General features: G+C 44.9%; 1 protein-coding gene across 3 annotated transcripts; it reads left to right on the plus strand.

The window, feature by feature from the left end:
- Nucleotides 1–63: 63 nt before the first annotated feature.
- On the plus strand, nucleotides 64–19,918 carry LOC119443141 (methyl-CpG-binding domain protein 3-like). Of its 3 annotated transcripts, XM_037708296.2 has the most exons (6): nucleotides 64–419; nucleotides 9,395–9,692; nucleotides 10,495–10,585; nucleotides 12,490–12,644; nucleotides 17,232–17,385; nucleotides 19,793–19,918. In XM_037708296.2, exons 1-5 carry the CDS (start codon nucleotides 316–318, stop codon nucleotides 17,328–17,330), a joined length of 747 nt encoding a protein of 248 aa, XP_037564224.1. In that variant the 5' UTR covers nucleotides 64–315; the 3' UTR covers nucleotides 17,331–17,385; nucleotides 19,793–19,918. The 3 variants fall into 3 exon arrangements, with proteins under 3 accessions (XP_037564224.1, XP_037564225.1, XP_037564226.1); XM_037708297.2 differs by lacking the exon at nucleotides 19,793–19,918 and having other exon boundaries at nucleotides 12,490–12,667; nucleotides 17,232–17,374; XM_037708298.2 differs by lacking the exon at nucleotides 19,793–19,918 and having other exon boundaries at nucleotides 12,490–12,724; nucleotides 17,232–17,347.
- Nucleotides 19,919–27,285: the final 7,367 nt, after the last annotated feature.

The raw sequence follows: 27,285 nt of genomic DNA on the forward strand, positions 1-27,285 counted from the left end.
AACATTGTGCACGCTGGCTCAACGCATGCGCAGTCGTGCGCTCTGTGATAAACGTTTTTCTAGCTGAAAGAAATACTTGACTTCCCCTTTATTCTATGAGGACTTCACGACTTTACTGACTACCGAATTGTAGTCTACATCTTGTTTGCCCGGTGTTTGGAAACGACGTCAACTAGGGTGTACTGCACGTACAAATCTTATGAATTTCATGTGCTAGAATTTCATGTGCGAGGGTGGCAGGTGAATGTACTGTGGTCAGATGTATCAGTGGTTCACCGCTCAAATTGTGAATTTGTGACTGAGGTAACCTACAGTATGGCAAATCTTGAGTGTCCTGCATTGCCGAAGGGTTGGCGACGCGAGGAGGTTATTCGCCGAGGCGGCCTGTCTGCTGGCAAAGTTGACGTCTACTACTACAGGTGAGATTCTGCGTTGCGAGTACTCGCTCGTGATGGTCTTCGCTTTTGAGGTTGGTTGCTTACTAGCTTCCGATCAGGCACTGCTTGATCCTATGTGACGTAAATTCCTCGTTGGCGTCACCTATTCTCCTCACACAGAAGACTTCCCCGCGCCTGCGGCGCTCGTGCTATATCAGTCATGCCGGATTATACCTTTCTCGAGCCTTACGGCGCTCTACCTTCAAAATAGCATTACAGATTTTCCCGGGGGAGCAGTAGGGGCCGTATATTTTCGTATGCGCTTCATTTTTGCGATCATGGTTTATACAGTAATTTGTTTACCAAACAGGCGGAATTCTGCCATTTGTTTTGATTATTCGTGTATATGGTGTTGGCACTTGACCACATATATTAAGTAAAACGTCAGTGTTGTGCAATCTCTCGCAAGGACAAAAGAAGCCAAGCGATTTTATGAACCTCACCTGCTGCCAGCGAGCCACCCAGCCCCAATCATAAGGAACAAGTTTACACTGGATTTTCGTCTTCGACGTTAAGACTGATATGTCGCCAGAAGACAAGGGTGAAGTGCGCGTGCGAGGGCACTGGTGCTCTGGCACGAGCGCGCCTCACAGAATGAACGCCTTGCCACTTTTTTCTCCGACGCCTGGACTACTGTCTACTATTACGTTTCTGTTTCCTGTAGTGTAATAAATCGTCAACAGCCAACTACGGCTGTACAGACGCAACAATTGGCGATGAGGAAGACTCTGGACTCACCGGCACTTCACCGAAAGAACAACATGGCGACGCCGGACTTTGGTCACCTACCCGAATTCAGTGGCAGTTCCAGCTCATGGAGATCCCGGTATGGGAGGATTCAATTTTTTTTCGAAGCTAACGACATTTCGGATGCTTCCAAGAAGCGTGCTCATCTGCTCACGTTGTGCGGGGAACAGACTTGCAACGTTGTGTGCGCTCTCATTCAACCCAAGCAGCCCAGCCAAGTGAGCTACGAGGACATAATTGAGTTGCTCACGGCTCATTTTGATCCACGACCTTCTGAAGTCTGCAGCAGAGCAAGCTTCCAACGACGTGACCAACTGCGTGACGAAACGGTCAGTGATTACGTGACAGCGCTCAAGAAACTAGCAGCTCATTGTAATTTTGGAACCAGTGCAGACATGGCTGCGAATCCGACAATGCCTATTGACGTAATGTTGCGGGATCGTTTCGTTTGTGGTCTCCGGAATGAGCAGGTCCAGCAACGGTTATTCGCAAAAAAGGACTTGACGTTCAAGAAAGCGTTTGACTTTGCACTGCGAGCTGAAAACACCGTTGAAGATCGGAAAAATGTAAAGGCGAATTGAAAGACATTCACAAAGCCAGTACAAACATCTGCAAGACAGAAAATCAAGGTAGCTCTAATGCCTATGCCCCAAAGAAGAATCAACGCTGTTGGCATTGTGACGCGGAACATAGTCTGGACACTTGCAAGTTTCAGACAGCTTCCTGCAACTACTGCAAGAAACGCGGACACGTTGAAAAAGACGTGGCGCTTTACGAGCTCAACTCCTTAGGGGACGCGTCCAGTACACAGAAGTTCATCATTCAGCTATGCATACATGGCAAGCCCTTGGATTTCAAGGTCGACTCTGGTGCAGCCTACACTCTCATCAGTGAGGCCACGTTCAAAGCTACCTGGACACATGACCCACCACGGCTTCAGACACCTAACATTCTCCTACGCACATGGTCAGGTCAGGCCCTTCGAGTTCTCGGTTGTGCAACAGTGGAAGTAATGTACAGGGACAAGACGTTTACGTTACGGTTACCGCTTGTCATTATCGAGGGAGCAGGGCCTAACGTCCTCGGACGAAATTTGTTTCCTCATCTGGGTATACAGATAACAGGCATCAATGACGTAACAGACGACGAACTCGTTTCCAAGCTTCTTGACAAGTATCAGTCTGTATTCGATGACGACATCTCTGGACACGTCGGTCCTGCGGTACAAATCGAACTTGTGGAAGGAGCAAAGCCGAAGTTTCTCAAAGCACGGCCGGTTCCCTTCACGCTGCGGTCAGCTGTAGAGGCTGAACTGGATCGACTGTAAAATCAAGGCATAATCGAGCCTGCACAGCATTCGGATTGGGCAACACCTCTCGTACTCGTTCGAAAGAAGAACGGCTCGTTGCGAATATGCGGCGACTACCGTTGTGCAGTGAATCAGGTATTGAAGAAGGCAGATTACCCACTTCCCACAACAGATGAGGTTCTCAGCCACTTAAGGGGCAGCAAGATCTTCAGCACACTGGATTTAGCACAGGCTTACCAGCAACTGCATGTAACACCGGAGACAGCCGAAATATTGACCCTGAACACGCTGAAAGGACTCTACAAGGTCAAATGGTAACCTTTTGGAATCTCTGCAGCACCAGCCATTTTTCAATGCTTCATGGAGACTATGCTGTCTGGCATCACAGGCGTTTGTGCGTACTTAGATGACGTGATCATCAGCGGAAAGGACGCCGCAGAACATGCTGACAGATTGGAAGAAGTCCTTCAGAGGCTGGGCAAGTATAATCTGCGCCTCTGCAAAAACAAATGCTGTTTTGCAGTTAGACAAGTTTCTTTTCTGGGACACCGAATTGACGAAACAGGAGTTCACACCAGCGAAGAGAAAGTTAGAGCTATTACGGAGTCTCCAGCACCAAACTGCAAGCAAGCGCTGCAGTCATTTCTCGGAATGCTGGCTTTCTACGACAGATTCCTGAGAAACAGGGCAACAATTGCCAACTGGCTTTACCAGCTCCTTCAGAAGGACGCCACGTGGAGATGGGAAATCCAGCATCAAGAAGCTTTCGACGAACTTAAGAGATTGCTTCTCAGTCAGACCGTACTGGCACACTACGACAAATGGAAGGAGCTTCTTGTTTCTTGTGATGCTTCACCGTACGGCATAGGAGCTGTTCTGTCTCAACGTGATGACCAGACTAGAGAGGCACCGATCGCTTTTGCATCAAGGACACTAGGGTCGGCGGAACGAAATTACACACAATTGGACAAAGAAGGCCTTGCTGTATTGTTTGCAGCTCGATAAGTTTCACAAATATATTGCGGGACGAAAGATAACTTTCTTCGCTGACCATCAACCGCTGCTCGGCATACTGGGCCCGGAGAAACCAACGGCTCAAGTCCTCTCACCGCGAGTGACCAGATGGTGCATTAAGTTATCTGCATATGACTACAGCATTGTCTACAGGAATGGCAAGAACCATCAAAACGCAGATGCACTAAACCGATTGCCATTACCAGAACGCACCGATGAGACATGGCCACCAGGTGACGTACTATTGTTTGAAGCGTTGTCAAGACCCGTTTACAGCTACCGAGATAGCACGTCTGACGTAGCAAGACAAGGTCCTGCAAAGGTTATACAAGTCAGTAAAGGATGGCACAGTGGAGAAACTCACTGGAGATGAGTTCACTCCTTACCGAAGAAGAGCGACTGCACTGGCAACTCATCACGAGTGCCTCACGATTGGATCACGGGTGATTATACCAAGCTCAGCACGATCTCACGTTTTGGAACTTCTACATGCTGATCACTGAGGCATGGTAGCCATGAAGTGCGCAAGAAGCTACGTATGGTGGCCCGGAGTTGACAAGGTTATAGAAGAAACAGTGCGACAGTGCCGTGAATGCCAGTCAACGCAGAAGAGTCCACCCAAAGTTCCTCTTCCCACCTGGGACCGTCCCCAGACACCATGGAACACAGTGCACATTGATTTTGCGGGGCCACTACACGGGCACACCTACTTAGTTGTTGTGGACGTGTACACAAAGTGGGTGGAAGTCCGTCACGTGACACAACCAACATCTGTAGTTGTCATCGAGGTACTCCGAAGTCTCTTCACTACATTCGGCATACCCCGAAAAGTCGTCTCCGACAACGGATGAGCCTTTATTTCTAGCGAAATAAAGCAATTCTATGTGTCAAATGGCATACAGGCCACCTCATCACCAGCATATCACCCTGCAACAAACGGCCAGGCAGAACGCTATGTGGCAGAACTGAAGAGAGCACTCCTGATGGATGCAAAGTGGTCCATGCAGTGTCGACTTGCGAGATTCCTGTATCAGCAACACACCACGGTTCACACGGCTACAGGAATGACACCTGCAAGAGCGATGTTTGGACGTGAACTTTTGTGTACTCTCGACCTACTCAAGCCGGAGACGGAAACACAGATCTCTGAGCACCAGGAGACACTCAATCACGTCGCATTTCAGTTCCGACAGTTTTTAAAGAAGCCAGACTGGATTGAAGGGGAAATGCTGCGCTACGTCGGACCACGATCCTGGCTTATAAAAAGCGTCCTCGGAACGGTTCGGCGTCACCTCAATCACATCAAAAAAAAAAAAAAAAGGCGGACCAGGCAAGCAACCCAAGCGCCAACAGACTGGAGCACAGCAGACATTCTCGGACACAGTGCAGGAGAAACAAATGCTGCTGTTCTGCTGGTATCAAACTCACTCGAGACGCAAGCGAGCACTTCCTCTCAAACATCGAACTTGGTGTCTCAGGCAGGAACCACCCGGCAACTCCGACCACCAGAAGTTAGGCGGCCTCCAGACCGCTATGGAGACTTCGTCTAAGGGAGGCAGAATTGATATGTTGCCAGGAGACAACCATGAAGTGCGCGTGCGAAGGCACTGGCACTCTGGCACTAGCGCGCCTCACAGAACGAACGCCTCGCCAGTGTTTGCTCCGACGCCTGGACTACTGTCTACTATATTATGTTTCTGTTTCCTGTAGTGTAATAAATCGTCAGCAGCCAACTACGGCTGTACAGATGCAACAAAGACCAATGCGACGCTAGGGACGACGCTCGCCCGACGCCGAGTCTGTCCATGCCAAGGGACATATTCTCGATCACTTTCGGCATGACATAGTACATACATGGCGCATAGTATGATTCGAGTGGTTTTGCTCATTCTAGAGTTACTAAAGGGAGCCTATACTGTTACTCTAGCTCAACCAGCCAGTCAGTGCGCACAGAAAGTCATATTTCCGAAAGTGACCGTCCGAAAATACGTCCCCTGATCACGGGGCATGAAACCCGGCCGACGCCGAAAATTTGTCGGAAAGTTGTTCCTTGTACGTAGTTAGGCCTGTAGCGCGCACTCGATGCCACCAGGTCGTGGTGGACTCTGACCGTAGGGGTGGCGGCTTTTCTATGATCAGACCATAACTGTCTGATCATTTGGCCGGGCTCACTCCTTTCTGGCCTATTTCATGGAATATTTTTTTTTCTCGTTATTTACCTATAAAAGAGGCAACTGTCACCGCCACATGTGTGTAAACATAATAGACAAAAAAAGAATAATTGACATTCAAAACCGAAACAGAAACGGAGTACCAGCAAAGGATATTGTTCTGAAGTTGAAGCCAAATATTTCAGTTCTTGTACAAGTTCTTATTGTGGCTTGCAAGCTGTTTGACAAGCGTAGACCTTGTTGTGGGGATTCTTAATTTGACCAGATAAATATCACATAACTGGAAAAAGGTGAATTGGTGTTATTTTGTTGGCTTATATCACCTAGATCGAGTATTTCGGTGTACTATGAGTGCTACATTTCCATCTAGGTTGAAACTACAAATATTCAATCCAGAGGGACACGCAAAATTAGAGTTACGCATTGTCTCAAAAGATATTCAGGAGGCACTGGCATCTTTTGGGGCTATTGAACACTGCTGAAGTAAAAGGCATGTGTGTTTGTAGTCAAGTCTGTTCAGCTTATAGTGATTTCTAGTGCTCTGTTGGTACATTCCTAGTATAGTAATGCATTATGACCACATTGTCTTACAGCACAAAAAAAAAAAAAAAAAAACTTTTCACCACTGCTGCCAGGTGCTAAATTTCTGCAGAAATTGGGGAAATATTCCTCATAGGTTGAGTACATATGCAACCATTGCTTTGGCACCTGTTGTTTAGGTTTCATGGGAAGTTTTCCTTTAGGCAATGAACTTTGCTATTCACTAATGGCAATAGAGCTTGCCCCTTTGCTGATCCACCTCTTCGTTCTTTAATAATGAAACAAAAATAGGTGCAATCCAGGCTCCAGACAGGCAAGTGTAAGCCCAATGAATGCGGTGAAAAAATAACTTGTATAAAGGCTTTTGGGCAGTAGGATCAAAGTTCAGTGACTGCGTCATACTGTATCGATGAAGTATTATTGAACATGCTGTTCCACTTTGTTAGGGAAGCCTCTTTTGGAGGTTCAGTTAACTTTACACTGAAGTGTAATAGCTTTGATTTTGCCTCATGTACAGGCAGGTACAAAATATTGTGCACCGTGCGGACATGTGGCAGAATGCCAGTCAGCAACATCTGATGGCAGGCGCTTGATGTCCAGACCAGCGTTTGCATCCTAATTTGCTAGATTGGCAGTCGTCAAACTTCCAGCAGCCATCTTTTAACCATCATAAATTTCCCCCAGGAATGCTTCTGCCACACCAGTGGTATGTCTTTTCAACAATTGAGGAATGGCAAACAGATGCTATCGCTTTTCACAACGCTTGCATTCCACATATCGGCTAAATCCAGAAAAATTTCCTGCGCACTGCTACTGGCTGTTCGCACGTGCGCTGTACTTGTGCGCAGAAATATCGCTGGCAAATGTACTTGAACATGAGTTGACGTGTGCTTTGCGAAGTAATCGAGCAGTGAGAAAGGGAGGCAGAACTTGTTTGAACGTAAGAAAAGAAAAAGGAGAAGCACTACTTTTCCTCTACAAAAACAATTCTGGCAGAACCCCCATCTCACAATGAATGTCAACGTTAATGGGATTAACATTGTGATTAGCTTTGAAGCAATGTAGCAACACACTGCTGCTGCTGCAGAGATGCATTATGTTTGCGGTTTATATGCAGCTGGGTTCCTCTCTCGTGCTTCCCACTGAACACTGTGGGTTCGATTCTGCCCAGCACCGAAAAAATTTTTGTAGGTATTAATGTGTTAGCATTCTTGGGGTAATCCACGCACTTTCCGGAGGCTGTCTACGTTTGCATCTGACTGTTTTCCTGCCTGCCTGGGTAGTCTGTGGTCGAATGAGACCCGGCTGCTGTGCTGAGGTAACAGGGTTCGAAACCAGCCATCGGACCAACTTGGGTCACTGAGTATGTGCAATGGGCACATATGTGCCGCTCTTCAACGAACCTCTTGTACGCCGACGTGGGTCACTGTATATGCGGGACTGGGTAGGTACCTGCTGTTTGAAGAAACTCTTTGACGCCGACTTGGAGTACTAGGTATGTACAACTCGGTCTGTGCTGGTCTTCAGTGAACCTCTTTGATGCCAGCTTGGGTCACCAAGTATGTTTCACTGGGTGTGTGACAAGTGAGGGAACAATTTCCAGCATTTGCAGGCACGGGCACGCCACGCGCGGACTTCTTGGCAGCGCTACTAGATGGCACAGCATGTCCACAAAGGAGCGCAAGAGAGGAACCCAGTTGCTGCATAACCCATCTCCGAGTGTTCGCGCACACCGGCGTGCCGTGCATTTTGGAGGCCATGAACAGGCTTTGCGGCATTGGCGCTAGATGGCGCCGAGTATTTTTAGGCAAGCGTGAAAGAGGAGTCCCGCTGCACTGTACGCCTCATACATAACTCGTTTAAACTGTGGCAATACGTTGTCGGCTATATTGATTTAATGCTAACGCATTGCCAGCGACAGACGTCGTGAGATGGGTTTGGCTTCAATTTTTTTTGGCATTGAAGAGCGGCACATACCCAGTGCCCCAAGTTGGTCCAACTGTTGGTTTTGAACCATATTCCATTAGCACAGCAGCCTGATGCTGTACCCATTAGACAGCGGACTACCCAGTGATCTAAGTTGGTGGGAAAACGACTAGAAAGACAGTCTCCCGAAAGTGCGTAAAGTTTGCAAAGAAGGCTAATCGCATCAAAAGCATCTAGTGACTCCATTCTGGGCGATGACTTGCTCCATGCATCGTGCCATCAACTCTGACTGCTGCTGCTGCTGCTTCATCATTCCCTAAGCGGCCTTGATGGGTTTCAAGTAAAACTGTGCAATGCAATGGGGACAAAGGAAGAGACAGAAACGACAGGGACGAGTGCAGACTTCCAACTTTATTGAAGAAAGCACACCAAGCATATGGGAATCAGCTATAATAGAAAAACTAGTTTTTTTTTTTTCTTTTCTATCTTCGAACCTGCACCTGCATATTCTAACCAGAAAATGTACAAGCCAAATAAAAAGTAGTAGCTATCGCACAGCAAAATACAATGCTTGCCTGACCATCAATATGCAGTTGAAGCTGATATGCACAAACTAATTCAGTACGATGTTTTATTCCTCGATGATTGGATTTAAGTCCATGCTCTTTGGCGGCTACTTCAGGTGGTGAATGTCGAGCCCCTACAGCAGACAGGTGACACGACACACGGTGTAGATAGGACAATGGTCACGGTTCATAATTTCTCAACAGTTTAAAAGACACTGAGCACTCCTGCCACTGGTGTGGCAGGAGTGCTCCTTGCAGCAGTTTCCAATGGTTAAACGGTGGCTGGCCAGTAGTCTGACAACTAGCATCCTCGTGAGTTAGGATGCAAATGTCTGTCTTGATACCAGACACCTGCCATGAGATGTCACCGGCTGGTGTTTATGTTATTTTCTTTATTCAAGAATGACCCCGCATTGCCCTTGAGCCTTAGTCATGTGCTCCCATGGTCCACAATATTTTGTCTCCTCCTGTACCAAACGTCAGGCATACTGTTTAGTGGTAACAGAATAACCTATTTTATTGCAGTATTGCTTTGTCGGCACTTTTTTTCATTTGCGGTGATACTATTGCAAACAAGATAAAGCAAGTGACAAACCAATTCATGCTAAAAAGATTGGACTGATCCTTTTTATCTGTAACAGGCATAGTGACCAGTGTTGTCATTGCTCTTTCTTTGCTCTGCAGTCCTGGAGGAAAGAAGTTTCGCAGCAAGCCTCAGCTGGCACGCTTCTTGGGTGATGCCATCGACCTGAGCACTTTTGATTTCCGCACGGGCAAGATTAACTCATTGCTGCTGCGTAAAAGCCGTAGGCAGCGAGGCACTCAATTTGACTATAGTCGAGGCATCCGCAATGATGCCTCTCTTGTGCCTCCTATCCGGCAGACAGCCTCCATCTTCAAGCAGCCAGTCACTGTGGTACGGTCGCAGGAAGGCAAAGTGCGCTCAGACTTCAAGCATGGCCCCCCGGACAAACCAAAACAGGTACAATGTCATTCAAAACAGGGGGGGGGGGGGGGGTATTCTGTAAGAGTCCATTTTGGCCACTGCTGATTGGCTGCAGCTGCACGAGTGAGGAGGAGGCAGGTGCCCCCAGGCAGTCTCGTTCTCGCTCGTGCAGTTGCAACGAATCAGCGACAGGCGAATTGGACAGTCCACTAGGTGGACTTTTACAGAATACCCCCCCAGGTTTGCTCTTTTAGTCACAAAGAAATCTCCTGTGGGCAGATATCCTGGAAAATCATTTTGACAGAGCATGATAATCTGTCCTGAGTATCCCTGGCTGTTCAGAGTACCATCTAAGTTCCATTGAAGCCTGAGTGGCTGGCATCTGTTGCACTGCTATGACGTGATGATGATGCTGGTGATGATGTGTGCATCCTGGCCATCAAGCTAGTTCTTTAAAACTTTTAGGTGCATTTAAATCTTTATATGCCTTTTACAAAAAGGTACTTTGTTTGCAATACAACATTCACTTCATTATGTGCTTTTCCATCCTTTGGGCCACCAATCTTCCAGCCATCTTTTACTAGTCTCCTTAGCTGTCTCATTTATTTTCCCCTTACTGTCCCTAAAATTTAATGTTTTGATCAAGCCATCTACTTCTACATTTATCACTGGATTGATGCTCTTGACATTCTACCAGAATATGCTCAATGGAGCAATGAAGCATTCATAGCACCCTCTGGCTGGTGTAGTATGCCTAAGCTTTCCTTGTTTCTAAAGTGGTTGGACTAGATTCAAAGCTTTCATCATCTTCTCACTGGGTGTTCTTATTTCATTTCAGCTTTTCTGGGAAAAGCGGTTACAAGGTTTGCAAGCATGTGACCGGGATCAAGAAGCCCTTCAAAGTTTTGAGCTTCCCAGGAACATGAAAGGCAAGTGAGCCTTTGTAAAATGGTCTATCAGTAGTAAAGGAGACTTTGGGCGTTGTGATGGGCTTTACAGTCTGGAGTCCTTACTTGTCAAGACCATACTACAGGATGCCCCCATACAGTGGTGGAACAGCTGCATCAATTGCACCAAATTGCGCCAAGAGCAGTCCTCTGCGCTATTCTGTTCCAAAACGACATTTTGATGGGAAATTATCCCGAGCTTTCACCAAGGAAAGCATAAGAACGAAGGCCTCGTTCTGTTGAAGCTACCTCGCTGGTAAAACTGAAACCCATGCCTAAAGTGCGCTATCTGGAACGGCCATATTGAAAGGATATAGGTGATGTTCTTTCATTCGCTGTTTTCCCCACTTTTTGCGCTTGCCGCTGTTCAGTTGTTATTTGTGCTGTTTGTGCTGCAGTTGGGTACTTATCGTACTAGCGTGGCACGGAGCTCGCTCAAGGAGGCTGCTGGATCAAAAAGAAGTCTCGGAGAATATCTGGTCACACATTATTTAGCATAGTTATTGGTGCCACTTTATAAATATCTTGTAATATGCGTACTCAAACGCTGACACATAATTTGCATATTAGGGAAACTTTTCTTGCAGCCCTGCACAATCGGAACAGCAGATTACATGGTTGTAATTTAACCAGCTTTCACGTGATCCAAGGCACAGTTACGCTGGGGAGATTTTGCATATTAGCTGTGAGGAAAAGCTCTTAATTGTAACTTCGGCTTAGTTTTCATATTAGCTGCGAGGAAAAGCTCTTAATTGTAACTTCGGCTTAGTAGTGCACGTCCAAGGGTGTTGTCTTCTTTACGTGCCCTTATTCCACAATCTTTTTGTTTTTTCCTTCCCCCCCCCCCCCCTCTTGCTCGCTTAACGCACTGCGAGTGTGCAAACACCTGTTGCAAGTAGAAATGGTAGAAGCAGCCTTATACTGCGATATGCACCCAGGGAAAGTCATTCAATGGCATATTATAGAAACTAGAGCGGTAATTTTGATTTCATATGCCTCATTGGTGCTCATAAAACCCGACTCCTTTATATTTATTGACCATTTCAGTTAAAACTGATACCATTTGGTATGGATGTACGTTTGTCACTGCGCCAAAAATGCTTTTTGCTGCACCAAATCATCATTTTGCCTGCACCAAGATATGTGCCAAAAGGTCAAATGGCTGTTCCACCACTGCTCATACCGGTATATTTACTGTGCACTGCCAGCTAGTAGATATAACGCTGCTCAACATGTTGCTAATTTTACTGAGTGTTCTTTTGCAGTTAGCCATTGTTTTTCGTTCTTAGTGTGTTAAAAGCATTATTAGAGTGGAAAGAAAAAGCCCAGCTTTGTACATGAGTGGTGGTAAACCTAGCATTTCAGCTAGGTATTGTGTAGTTCCAGAGTTGGGGGACATGTGTCGTCAATGTGGACTAAAGACACAGTATATCGATGGCTGGTGACTTGGGCTTCTAGGTATTGTGGAGGCCTAGAGTTGTGTGAATGGTGCAACAGAAAAAAAAAGCCAGAGCCCAGTTCTGAAGTTCCTTTTATGTTAGTTAGTCCACTTCCTGTTTCGCCTATAGCTGGTGTCAGTGGCGCACCGACGGGGGGGGATTCGGGGGTTGTAACCCCCCCCTGAGGCCGACTTAACCACCCCTTTTGTTTAACCCCTTTCCTTACGCATTTGAGTACTGCAACTAAGATGTAAGACGCGCAATTGTCTGCACACTCGCAAAAAGCGTATTTTTTTGACAATTTCCCGCGAAGAAATCGAAATTAGTGCTGTTTAGATGGTATTGGCAAACTGTCAACCCCCCCCTGGCAGAGATCCTGGGTGCGCTACTGGCTGGTGTGGCCCAGCTGATGGATCGTCGAATAGCTGGTGGATTGTTGTTGTGCAGGTGTGGGCCCCAACGTCAGCCAGGAGACCCTTCTTCGGAGCATAGCCACAGCGCTGCATATGAGTGCCCAGCCTGTCACAGGACAGACTGGCTCACGTAGTGCACTCGACAAGCATCCAGGCATCTATCTCAATCCAGACCAGCCCCTGGTTCAGGTGCTAAGGCATGACCCTGCATGGTGAAGCACTTCGAAGGCTGTGCATGCTGGTAGCTTCCCTGCTTTGCATGACTTCAAGTACTCCCTAGCCCCCTGCCTAAATGAGAACAAGTTGCAAAAAGTTGTGCTGAATGTCCTGTAGATAAAAGAGACAGGTATAAATGGCTCTTACACCAGCTAAACCACTGGCTCATTCACTCTAAAATTTCAAAAAACGGTAGCATTCTGTGATGTATTTCGTCTGGTACCATGTCGGGACTAATCTTGAATAATAAATATAGGTAAATCACAGCGCATTTTAGACAAGGGATGACTGCAGAAACAGACACACAGGGCGCTGACTTCCAACTGATTTATTGGCATAGTTACACACACATAGGCACATGACGTGCAACCATGTCTCGGTAAAGCCTCTCTCGTTCAGAATAAATTGGAAATGTGTATCTTGTATGTTTATTTTTAACATTAAAACAGCAGCATGGTTTGTCCCTATTTTGGGGATACACAGTGTGCACCGTGGTTTGCCTCACCAATTACAAAATGGCACCACTGTTCCTTTTGCTGTATTAGGTACCTACAGTGGAACCTCGTTGATAAGATTCAGTGTAATACATTTTTTCGGGATGATACATTCTTTTTTTTTTCTTTTGCCGATAATACGATTTAGTTGGATGATATGATTTTCGGATGATACGCTTTATTTTCTGGTTTCCGTGAAGCTCGTATTAACGAGATTCCACTGTATTTGGTTCTGCATCACCACAGACGACTTATGCTTCTGACTTATTCTGAACAAAATGGGCAGAATATGGTACTAAACGAAATGGATATGCTGAATACCACTGCTGTGTGGAAGGCCCAGGGGTTCAACTGGAAGTCATTTATACCTGTCTAGCAGCCACCGTCACCTTCCTCAGCCACCTTTTTTATATGGCGTGCTCCGGCGCGTGTGTCTCGGGCCTCGTGCTGCAAGCTGCGAGGCTAGAAGAAAATAATTAAAAACTTCTTCGACTCCTGCCATCAGTCCGAACAGTTCTCGGGTATTTTGCTCACTGACTCACACATTGTTGTAGTGTACCTAATTTCGGTTTCTATAACGTGGTGACCGATGTGATCGTATGGCGAGCATGACGTCATGGACGAGGCCACGCTCGAAAGACCTGAGAATCGTTCGGACCGGTGGCAGGAGCCGAAAAGCTCTTTTTATTTTCTTCTAGGCCTCGAAGCTCGCAGCACGAGACACACGCCAGAGCGTGCCATGTATAAAAGGCGGCCGAGGAAGGTGACGATGGCTGCTAGACCTGACTCCTGCCACAAGATCATAAATTTTTCACTCATGAATCACAAAGCTCAAGTCAGAAATGCCACTTACTAAATAGTTTCTTTTGTGGTGGTGTAATGCACCAAAGGCATGCTGCTACATCAGATCACTTATTAGCTGCACTTCTTTCATTCCCTGCTTTGGTGAATTTGCTTGCCAGGAGTGCTTGGAGCTGGTTTTCTTTGCATGCTTATCTCTTATTCATGAAATGTTTGTGCTGTGAACCTAACATTTGATGGCATTAACCCTTTCACTGCCGGGTTATTTTGTGAGTGCTCCTCACCCCCTGCCAGGTATTTTTTTCATGTTGGTTTAGTGGAAATTTCATGCTAGTAATGCACCATGATACTCCATAGGACATGTAAAGATATTCATCAGCAGTTCTTGAATTTCTTCGTCCGTCAAATCACGGACGCATGTGGCACTCTGACTTGCCATGGCTACTGCGCTCTGCCGAGACAAAGCGACGCAGGTGTAAACACGTGCGCACCATCTGTTGTCTAAAATTTAATTTACAAGTCCTGTGTGTTTAGGTGACCTCTCCATGAATGCAATTTTTTTTGCACAAGTTGTCGTGGGAGTGGCAGGGAGTGAGTTTTAAAAGCAACACGAGTATACTCGGGAGTAGCAGGGGGTGCGCGTGGGTGGTTTCACGAGTTATCTCAGTAGTGGCAGTTAAAGGGTTAATGGCATGATGCTAGACTGCATTCACTCCCTCTGTTCTCCTGTTTAGTTTGGGGAAGTAGTTGTGAGGTAGGAGGAGATTACCTATGTCGGAATTGTCATCAAAGGAAGACTATATAGCAACACCAAGTTAGCATTTTAGTCTGGTGAAGTTTTCTTAAAGACATCATCATCATCAGCCTATATTTATGTCCACTACAGGACAAAGGCCTCTCCCTGCGATCTCCATTTATCCCTGTCTTGCGCTAGCTGATTCCAACTTGCGCCTGCAGATTTCCTTATTTCATCACCCCACCTAGTTTTCTGCCGTCCTCGACTGTGCTTCCCTTCTCTTGGTATCCATTCTGTAACTCTAATGGTCCACCAGTTATCCATCTTACGCATGCCTTCCTTGTGACTCTTTTTAATGACATGATTTGCACTTATTTGGTGAGAAAAGGTTGGTCGTTAGGAAAGAAAATGAAAGGCAAGATACTATGAAGTACTCTTGAAGAGGAATCAGTGTTTTATTTCATTCAGTATTTAATTATGGCTGAATGTATCTCTATTATGAAAAGGGCATGGCATAAAAATGGCCTGTCTTACCTTTCTAGCTTTGCTCATCTGTAAGCTATCCAGATGAACACACTTTCAAATAGAATGCGCATATTGAAATAATTTCTTTTAGACCCCTTTCAGCCATTTTACTTCTACTTAAAGAAGCAAAAAGAAGGCTATAGTACATATATATATATATATATATTCATTCATCTGATATTAGATATAAATATACTACTTATATATAAAAGAAAAAAATCACAGCATATCCACGGGGTGAATGATGATGAGTGGGCGAAGCTCCGGAGGGAATCATCGGATCTCCCGCTTAAGGGGACGCTAGCACAAACGCGTTAGAAACGTGCAGTACTCTCTAGTAAGGGGGAGCGGCCACAGCGTCTTACGCAGCCATTTACACATGCCGGAACGTGCACCGCGTTTGCCGACGCCATCACATGACTGCTGAGAGAGTATACGCCCCGTATTCATAAACGCTCCTCGACTTGAACTTGACTTGCCACCGCCTTGGGCAGCGCGTTCGAAACGCGTTGAAGGTAAGGCGGAGAGGCCACAGCTTCTTACACGTGCCGTAACGCGCTAGCACAAACGCGTTAGAAACGCGCTAGAAACGCGGCCTTTCGTTAATGTTGGGTATTTATTGCCATCGTGGTGCGTGTGTCTATGTGCGCTTCGTGGCGTAGTGGTTAGCGCCGCGCGTTCGGAAGCGAGGGGTCCCTGGTTCGATTCCGCGCTACGGACACAACTTTCGACATTTTTTTTTTCATAAAACGCCGGAAGCGTTCTCCGGAAGCCGGAAGCTGGCTTCCGGAACCGGAAGCGGAACCGGAAGTGGAACCAGAACCGGAAGTCGGCTTCCAGTTATACTATACGTATACATATATATGTATATATGGGTATATATACATATACGGACACACAACGCCATCTATTGAGCAATTCATAAAACTAGACGTGGCTACCTACTACGACGGGGACGAACGGGTGCCGCTATAAGGAGCTTCGCCCCTAAAAGTGTACAATTCATGCATTCTACCAGTACTAACCTATGGGTCTGAGTATTAGAGGATAACAAAGAAACTTGAGAAAAAGCTAAGGAATGCTCAGTGAATAATCAAACAAATGGTTAGGCGTAATGGGGATAAGGCTGTATAGGGACACAGGGATAAGGCTGTATAGAGTAGAGAGAAAACATGAGTACTTGATACTCTAGTCGTTAATTGTGTGATAAAGAGTAAGTGTGTTTGGGCAGGTCATATAATGGATTCAGATAACTGGCGGTCTGTTAGACCAGCGCAATAGCTGCCAAGGGAAGGAAATGTACCCAAGGATGCTAGAGGATTATGTGGTGTAATGAGATTGGGAAATTTGCAGGCATAGGATGAACTCAGCTAATGCAAGAGATGGCTATAGTCTGACATCATTATAATGAAGTCACATCTGACATGAAAGTACCTTCGCTATATCTCATCTTTGTTATAAGCATATATTTCTTACACACTGATGTGGATGAGAAATGTTTTAGATTCACTTCGTTATGTTCAATAATTTGTTATATTCGTGTTTTTTATACTGAGGTTCGACTGTAATTGGAGATTATTTGAAAATTTCTCTTTTCAAACACGCCTCTACACAACTAGTTGTGCAAGTTGGTTTAGTGTAATGCATGTATGATGTGCTATTCAGGCGGGGCCAATGGAAAGGACAAGACACACAGTGCATGATGTGTTGACACGCTCACAATTCACTACGTGTGTCTTGTCCTTCTATTCTATTGTCCACGTCTGTTCAGCACATCGTATGTCCATCAAGTTGGAATCAGCTAGTGCAAGAAAGGGGTAATTGAAGATCACAGGGAGAGGCCTTCGTCCTGCAGTGGGCATAAATGTAGGCTGATGATGATGATGATGTCCATCACACACCTTTATTTGTAGCACTTCAGCACAAGCTCTGATCATCATCCTGTTTTGTCATTCTTGTTGAGAGTTTGAATGCATAGCATTAAGCGCAAACTATGATGTGCAGGCCCTGAATGTAACTGATGAAGACATCCGGCGCCAGGAAGAGCAGGTCCATCATGCCAGAAAGAAGCTGCAAGAAGCACTGGCTGATCTGCCTCCCTAACTTTGTGCTTTGTGTAGCCACGCTGCGCAGAGAGAAGCCAACAGTAAACAACAATGTGAGTGTTCCGAGTGCACATTGCCTCTTTAATGTTATTGCACACTTGATCTGATAAATTCTTGCTAGAGGAATTATTAAAACAAATGTAGGTTATCCCTCATAGTTCAATACTTCTATAATATGAGAATGCCTTCCACGGTTTTTTAAAAGCACGTATTCTCTGAAATATGTTAACTTTATAGTGTAGTTGGCCATCTTTACAGAGTTGCATGTTAACGCGATGTCATGTGCAAAACAGTGTGGCACTGTGCAGTATTCTCTGGCACCATTCATGTACACAAGTAGCAGATGAAAAGCCATGCTCCGCATCATGTGTTCAAGTGGGCTTTATGGTGTGTTTGAGGTTGAAGAAGTCTAAGCAGTGTGTCCACACTGTTTGTCTGCTCGTATAACTATGATGTTGCTTTCTGCTCCTCGTGCGGATAAAACAGAAAGTCATTCTAACAAGTTACAGCCAGTTCTTTTTCATACATTGTCATTGGCCAGGTAACAGGGGGGGGGCAATGACTGGCTACTTTTTTGCTCTTGCAGGTGCTTTAATAGATTTCTTTGAGTGGCACTGTTTGCTTTGACTGGGACCCATTTAAGAATTGGGACCTCTTTCAACATGCACTGGAGTAACATTCCATGATGGGAATGATGAGGGGCAGCAGAAATATGGCACAAAGCACATTCTTTCATTTATGTAAACCCCCAGCCGAAGGTCAAACCTAGACACTCAGACATACGAAGCTAAACGATGAAGATGTAACCATAAAGAGAACCAAGCTAACCAATAAGATTCACCATACCTCTCGCTATGCATACCCAGGCTTAACTGAGTTAAGCCACAGCCAATTTTTGTGATCACGTGTCATCAATAACTAAGTAATGGCTGCCCAGTCCCGATTGAAAGCATTTGTGCTTGAACGGGCTGGCAAAACTTAAACTGTATATGAATTGCAATAAAATGATAATGATAACAGAGGGAGCTACTGGCTTCAGTTTGCTAGACAATATTTAATGGCGATAGTGTTTAGGCACATGCTCTGGCACGTGTCAGTGCCTAGCCACTGGCGTCTAGCACATGCCTGATAATAATGCTAACAGTTCTTATGTTTATTGGTTTCGCAGTGTTAGTACAAGTCATAAATTTTCACCTCTTGTTTCAGCTGACATCTTATAAACTGCCATAGCATTATCACAGTTTTTTCTTAAATGCACTCTTACCTAAACTCTCTACCCAGGAACCATGTTTGCAAGAAGTCCACAGAAAGAAAGCAAGAAGCACTTAAAGGGACTGTCTACTATTTTTTAAGGATCTCCTATGTTTTAGTGCAGTAGAAAGAAGTGTGTAAAGGTGCAGTCGCAGTACTGCCGTGGTTTCTCCAGAAAGCATGTACAGTAAATTTTTTAAAATTTTACGATCTGCGTAGTCTCTTGTTAAAACTGTGTATAGACTTGACAACACTCATTACTGGATGTGATGGCAATCGCAGAGGCAGTTCATCACGACTCTGTTTGTTTGCACAAGGCGGCGCCGTGTTTCAACGTGCGCTAGCTGGAAATTAGAAAGATATTACTCTCTCACACAAAGAAAAGTTAGCAGAAGTGCATAAAATACAATTTCATGCAATACGATATTGTATCCAAGCAAAATAACTTTCCCTGTGCGGCTTTTTGGTTATGTGATGGGTTATGGATTGGTCGCATTGTTTTACCAACGACCGATGCCACATGTCAGTCTTAGTCCACTTTCAGAGGCAAATTAAAAATATAATTCTTTGTTTATGGGATACAGGCATGCTCGTTTCCGTCAGTGTGATACACAGTCTTCTCATTTTCACCACCATCCAAAGACATGTTCCGAACTTCTGAGTGGTAGACAGTCCCTTTAAAATGCAAGGGCAAATGTGCTTATCTCGCACAATGCTAGAAGGGGTGTGATCCGGCTGGAAATAAACTCAGAGATAATTCACTTGATAGAATTCTTACCATCATGGTGCTCTAAAATTACGTCCATTTATACATCTTTCTGGCATTCAGTGCAATTGTTGCAAGATGTAACATTCAGTATCTGAATCCAGTTGCATTCCAAGTGTACTCAAAAGATCTGATGGTATTTGGAAGAGAACAATGCAGTGGTGGAAAATACATGCAGTAGCAGAAGGTTTTTGCCAGGGACTGTGCTAAAATTCTTTCATGTTGAAGTTGCTGTGACAAAAGCTTGTGCGTTGGAAATCTCTTGCTATTCATGGATTACAAACTCCCTCAAAGATACAACCTATTGAGTTGCAATACTTGCAACTATAACCAGCTGCATAGCTCTGAATAAAGTAGCAGTATTACATAATCGTGCTTTGGTTGATTACAGTGAATGGTACCTAATTTAGCTTGTTCTCTCTTTCTTGTTCCCTCGTTTCCAGGGTGGCAAGGCTGCTAATTTTGATCCATTTATACCAGCAAGCTGTGGCAAAAGTGAATAGGCCGTCATCAAAACAGATTCATCCTCTCATAACTACGAACACACTGTATTAAAAGGCAGAAAAGAAGCACGATACTACTTGTTCCTCATGGCATGAGTTTGCCTCTTGTTACCATGATAGCGTGCGGTGGTTTGTCAGTGCCAAATTAGGCAGCTCTTGCATAGTGCATAATATGTGTGCATATGTATGCATGGTGTGTATGGGTGCATTTATCTCTTCCACCATTCAGGAGGTGCAAGAGCCAAATGATGAACATATATGGAAAAGTCACTGATCACAGGTAATGTCAAAGTGGAGATGCCCGATGAAAAGTAAAAGTTGGAAGTGAACAGTGCAGAATGCAGGGTACTGTGAAGACACTGGATATTTTGCACTGTTCGCTTCCAAGTGTTATGTACCAACTAGCTCACATACTCAACAAAAAAAAAAAAATGGGGTTGATATAGCCAGCTACATGCTAAGCATTCATGAGGAGTACCTTTCACAGAAGTGTTCTACACCTGCTCTTCATCCCTATATGTTTTGAGATAGATTTCCCCGACTGCCTGCACAGGCTGAAAGGTGCTGGAATCATTGACTTTGCATAGGTATATCAGGTAACAGGTCCTCCTCATCAATAATCTGTCGGCGTCTATTCAGAACGAGCCAGTTACTGAGCAGAGACTCGAACTTCATGAGGAAAAGTTGACCATTGAAAAACACCTGGTGTCATCTAAATCAATGATTGAGCGTTTCCACGGGCTTATCAAGGCTGGCCTGGCTGAAAGGAGCATTGATCACATGAGCCTGGCCAGGTGTTTCTGACTAATGCTAACTCGAGCCTTGCTAAAAACATCGCTGAGCAGGCAGCTGTCATTTATTTATAAGATGTAAAAAAGCAATGTCTCAACAACTTAACTCAATTAGAAGTTAATTACAGCAGACTTTGTTAACAGGTTTGTTGTATTCATTTTAAATTAAAGAGATATTCAAGTTTAGGTTTCCCTTTCTTTTGTTTAGAGGCAGAGCAAGATTGTTTTACAGTGAGCAAATACTTTCTGGAATGATGCTTGCCAATTTTAAGTGTTAGAAAGGGCCTAGGAGGTACTGAGCAGTTGGCATTTATTTGCTCTAAAGGGCGTCGAAATCTATGTATGTGCTCCAAACTGCTCCATAGTTAACATTTTGCTGCTCAAGAAATTGCTACAAATCTCAGTTTGTCAGTTTGTCAGTTGCACCACTGTAATCTATTCTGCAGCTGTATGCATTCGATGATTGTGAAGACGCAAGAAAGGTGGTGAAAGTAAGTTTTTAATCAACAGAATTAATGGGCGCGTGATAGGGTTAAAGACGAGACATATAAATACCAGAAAGAAATGTTTATTTTCTATCTAAAAGTGCAAGACATCCACAATAAGAGTAATCAACCAAAATGAATATTTTGCAGAAACTTTTGTAGCTGTAGGGGGAAATGCTAGGCAGAAAACTGGAAGCAGGCTTCACCCCAAATTTGTACAGACAGCTCTCGTCATACGTGAAATATAGGTGGTCATTTCATTTGCTCTACATCACGTGTGCGAAACTACTGCAGCCGGAGATCTTGCATCAGTCTGTCTCCTCTAACTGGCTTTCAAAAGAGAGTGAGTTGCGTGTGAAACTTCTCCTTCCTCGTCCTGTGTTCCTGCTCTAACACAAGAAATTACGCTTGCTGCCTGTCATTGAATGTTGGCCATCGACATAAAGCCAGAAACTATGTCCTCAAAAACAAAACTAGGAAAGAAAAAAAAAATTTTCCAGTATGTTGTCTGTAAGCAACACTCGTTCATAAAAGGTTAACCTTTGAAATACGTGTCATGATATCATTCTGAGCACTGTTGTCATTCTAAACCCGGAATGGGGAATTTCGTCACTGTATATAGCCAGAATACATTAAATACTGTAAGAAAACATTTCTAGCTTGAATGCAAGAACCTGGTAGTACTGTTATTTTTATGGTTTGGACAAGTGTGGGGTTAATGTGAACTTTTTGGCCTTGAGTTTTCTTGGACTCGGTACAGTCAAGAGTTGTTCGCACTAAATCAAATTGAGGGGTTCAACGTTCCGAAGGAACAAACAGGCTGTCGTGCTAGACGGATGTGGGTCACTACTGATTATGTTCGATCACATGGAGTTCCTTGCCGTGGATATAAATCTACATACACAAGCGTATTGCATACCGCCCCCATTGGAATGCGACCACCACGGCAAATAAACAAAACTGAGACCTTCCGTTTAGCAGCAGGACACACTGAGCCATCACGGCTGATAAGAGTCTGTCTGGAATAAAGTCTTGATGCCTTTCGACTTTCCTAAGGCTTCGTAAAAAGCCTCCACTGTCTTTGATACCATTGCTGGTAACATTTAGTCTTATTTTAACAAGAAGTGAACTTACTTTTCTTAAAGGTGGCACATTGGGCTTGTTGGTATGACATACTGAAGGCCTTTGGCCAAGCAAGTTGTGAGACAGGGCTAGTTGGTAATCCGTGATGTGCAAAACACTTAGGCAAAGAACTTAGTCTCATGTATGTGTGTGTTCTGGTCATTCTTGTGCCCAGTATCAGGTGTGCTACGCCTAATTAACTTTCTCAAAGAGTTGTATGGTAAAACTGCCAGAGTATATTTCCTTAACCCTTTCGCTGCCAAGTTTTTTTTTACTGCTACATAGCCCCTGCTGAGTCTTTTTTGAGTGTTGGTTCAGTGGACATTTCATGCGTACATAGAAGCTAGTTTTTCGTTACCATATTCTGCCATTTCAGTACAGTGGAACCTCGTCGATACGATCTTCACAGGAACCAGAAAATAAAACGTATCATCCGAAAATCGTATCATCCAAAGCAAGCCCCAAAACGTAAAAAAAACAGGCTTACTTGGTGACAAACTCGATAGCAAAGCTTCCTGTAGCGTTGAGTGATACTGCTCTGCATAACACGTGTGTTATGCAAAGCAGCATCACGACACCACGTTAACTGCAGCCAACACACTTTTATTGAGCAACTTCAAAATAGCGTGACAGTTTTCGCTGAATTTCCTTTTTTTCAGTCCGTAAACAGGTTCTTTTGAAAGATTAAAAAAAAAAAAAAAACGAAGCCGCCGTTTCCTCAGTCAATTGCGCATTTGTGATGAAGCTCCGATGAGTTAGACTAACGCTACGAGTGCGTCGCCAGTAGTTGAGCACCGGTTGTTGCAGCTGTCACCACCTCCTTCGGTGCCGTCATCTTAGTCGTCATCACCGCCGTCTTCCGTGTTTTTACGGTAAACTAACAAGCGCGAGCAAAAGGTGACGCGAGCAGATGGTACCAGCGAGTGCGAAAATAGCGGTCGGGCGGGTCCGCACGACACCAATTTCCCGCGCCACGGCCAGTCTGGAGGCGCGCGCTCCCTTCCTTCTTTAAAGAGCGAGGGCGCGCCTCCAGAACAGCCATGCCCGCGCGTACATCACTGAAGGGGGCAGCTCTCATTGGTCGTCTTCGCTCGCGGCTCGTTTGCCGCCGGGGCGCACAGCAATTTAAATCACTCCAGGACCGATCCCTCCCGCGGCACGAAAAACCTGCTTCGTGGCAGCTTTTGCGGCGCGTGTCTTTTGTCGCCACTGGCGCGCAGTGTGCGTTTTCTCGTTAGTGTCGCCAGTCCTTAACACATTGTTCCTGGGTCGTTGGAATGTAATTTAATCTAGTACACTTGAATGTAAAGCTACAAGTTTCAGAAATACCAGTTTGCAGTCATATCATCCAATTTCAGGTGGAAACGCGATCGTATCAACTGCATGAAAATACAAAATACATTGCTCCTATGGGAGTCGATGGCCAGGAAACGAGAAAAAAAACTTATCATCCTGAAAAACGTATTACGCAGAATCGTGTCAACGAGGTTCCATTGTATTTGTGAACAGTTCACAAATTCCTTCGTTTGTCATAGTCCGGACAGACGTGCACATGCCACACTGTTCATGGCCACAAGTGCCTTTTCGATACTCAGTCCCAGCCATTTTAAAAATATTTTTCTCTTGTTGGCTCAGCAGACATTTTATGCTACATATAAACTGGTTCTCCATCGTCAATTTCTTCCAATTCCTAATTCATCAAGTACTCGTACGTCTCTTCGCCTGTCAAAGTGCAGACGGGCCTGCCACGCTGTTTGCCATAGCTGCTCTGCCGTGACAGAGCGACAGAGCACTGAGACAGTTGCTTCACTTGCAGTCAGAAATTTAACTTACAAGGTTCTTTTGTGTTTAGGTGACTTCTCCATAGATGGCACAACAGGTACACAAGTGTTATTTTGTCCACGAGTTGCTTCTGGAAAGGTAGGGAGTGTGCAGAAAACACAAAGCGAGTATACCCGGGAGCGGCAGGGGCTGTACAAGGGTGGGTGCTTCTATCTTGAGAATGGCAGCCAAAACGATAAGAAACACACATTCGTTTCTAAAAGGACGACTTTATTGAGGGTCGAGGTGTTACCGTCTTTCACAAACAGAATACCCAGCAGCCGTTATACCTTCCACTGCCGGATCCAGTGACCGTGGGGCAACAGTACACATGCACTGACAAGCTCCACAAGTGCAGGCACAGGAAACTTGGCAGTATCAGAATTTCTGCGGACTTCATTAGCACCTTGTTCCTGAGATCTCTCTGCGCTTTCAGTGGGGCTTGTGGTCTTAATGTTGTTTGGTGATCAGTCTCCAAAAAAATTTTTTTTTTTCGTTCTTTTCATGGGCACCATTTTACAGAGCTATATGAGCATGGGAGGCAGAATTGATGTGGCATGGCATCTTGAGCATCTTCCGTCTACACATGAATGAATTAGTAGTGCCCAAGGAGCTGTTCTCAAATGTTTCGTCGCACACTGGCAATACTGAAGGCAAGGCAGGTTACCATTTCCAGAAAAGCTCAGGGTCTTCCAGCGCTGAGAACAATACTACTTTAATCCCTTCCCTGAAGCCTTAAAGCCCTATTTACATTTCAGAGCAAAGGTATAAGTGTGCTTATTGATCTTCTTTGACAGAGAAATACTGCCATTAGTTGGTCATGCCTCCTGTGATTCGTGGCTCGCAGATGGGCTTCCACTAAATTGCTGCTCATTTTTCCCTCGTGGAAGCTTCTGCATTCTTTAGGAAATTTCAAGCACACGATTCCAGAGACCGATTGCCCCTCACTGCACAAACTGATGGTATGACACAGAACTATATTTGACTTTGTTCTCCTTGTTCTTGTCTCATACTGTCTGCTACAACAAGTAGCTGACGACGTGCACTGCTCAGCAGAGTTCTGCTGACTGCAGCACCAACTCTGTGTCATGATTTGGAGAAGCAGTGAACTAGGCTTCAGACGGGTCGGTCGGTGTACCTACTCATCTAGCCAGTGTAACCGTTTGCTGCCGCTGTCACTTCGTCTTTCCATCAGATAAGGGACATAAGAAACATTTTAAGCTTGAAGATAATGAAAGTTAATGTACAAGTAAGCGCCGAACATGCCAAGTGCCGCACACGTCTTGAACCTAGTGAGGGATCAGAAGCTTGGTTTTAAAACTTCAGTCGCACCTTCCTAACCAGCTCACAACAAATCACAGCGTAGGATTGGACCAATTGCAATCTAAGATGCACACATTTGTTTCTCACTCTACATTTCCAATAACACTGTCCAGAAAAGAAATAAGAGGGACAGATAAGACACACCTTGTGATTCTGAGAACTTCTGTGAAACTAAGAGTGCATGTCTCAACGAGAAATGTCCGTAGGCAGTGGTAACAAGAGCTCAACATTATTACCTCTCACCGATGATGCGAAAGCTTTGCCTGATGACAGTGATTGTTGAAAAGCGACTATTCTGGACAAAGAGCTTTTGGAAGCAAACATTTTCGTACAATATAAAGCTTTTCCCTTTCTCGTTTGCCAACGTGTCTCACGAAGGGACACCTATGAGTGGTGCTTAGATCTGTGCCTGCCACATATCAATGTAAGCGTCTTGGAGGTTGGGGGATGCAACAGCAAGTTATGTGTCCATTTCAGAAATGCCTCCACACTGGCCCGTGAACAAATGTGGGGAGCTTGCAAATTTATGAAATCACACTCTATCAACAATGGCTTGTGGGCACTATGACCTATCCTGTGGGCTACCTTGCATCATGGGCATCCCGAATTTTACGTTTTCTTTTTCTGAACTCGAGGAGATTTATGCAGTCTTATCGCGAGAACTTCAGTTTTCGCACAACTTGCCAGATACATTTAGGAAAAAAAAAAAAAACGCAGTTCCACTCATCGTGAAAGCTGGGGAAGTGTGGAGCAGTGATTCGCCGGTGTTTCCCTTGTGTTTTCCTTGTGTTTATCTTGTTTTATCCTGTGTTTATCTTGTGTTTAACTATCCATCATCCATTTCGACACCTGTGCTAAGGCACAACTGGTGGGAAACCGCCACGCACATGGAGCCAAAGCCTTTGCTGATAATAGAAGTGATTTTAACGAATTTCTGTTAATTAATGCACTTAATGCTTGATTATTCCTGTCTTTTAAATTATCCTGAATCATGTTAGTTTATTTTGAACCGGTTTTGATCAATTCTGCACTTGTTTTGACCCTGTTTTGAGCACTTGTTTTTGAGCGCGATCACGCGACAGACGCCTACAGCCAGGGCCCCTGAAGTGCTTCGCACTTAAATATCTTGACTGCTACACTTAGAAGGGAGAGTGCAACAACCTCCCGTGGCGTCACATGTCCTTGTAGACCGTCCTTGCCGAAATGTCGACCACCCCACCACCCAAGCCACCAAACCAAACCTACAAATCCGCCCCTCAAAAAGCTTTTATTGCGCTGAAAGTCAGAGAGGCCAAGAGTATCCTTATTATGCGAGCCATTTCAGATGGATTAAGATAGCATCGCATAGTTAATTTGGTCCCATGTAAACGAAACCGAAACCAAGTTCGGTGCATGGTTATCTATCTAAATAGGATAGTTAAATGCGCTTTTTGTTACTAAACCCCAGAAACCCCAAAATTTTTTTTTATTAAAACCCCAGATTTTTTTTAGCAGTTGCGATTATGCTTGGAATTACCATTTTGAGATCGTGGATGGTTGTCCAGCAGCATCCAATTGTCCGATCTGCATTCCCTATATCCAATGCAGGAAGTAATGTCGTGGCATGCAGGCTTTTCTGACGCTGCATAATTGCATGCAGCAGACACATATAGCACTGCTGCATCACTTTTTGCATTTAATCCAGGGTATGCAAAGCCATCGTGTGAAGTTATTAGACGACCAGTCCAGTGAGCATAAAGTTGACGTGCCAAGCATGATCTTTACAGGAGAGTGCATGGGCATCGGATGACAATGTGAGTTGGTCAATCCTCCCATGGTTTCCATTGTTTTTTTTTTTTTTCACTACACTACATCATGACCTGGCAGGAGTATGTATACAGATAATTATGTA

Source organism: Dermacentor silvarum, chromosome 2, assembly GCF_013339745.2.
Source record: "Dermacentor silvarum isolate Dsil-2018 chromosome 2, BIME_Dsil_1.4, whole genome shotgun sequence".
NCBI lineage: Eukaryota > Metazoa > Arthropoda > Arachnida > Ixodida > Ixodidae > Dermacentor > Dermacentor silvarum.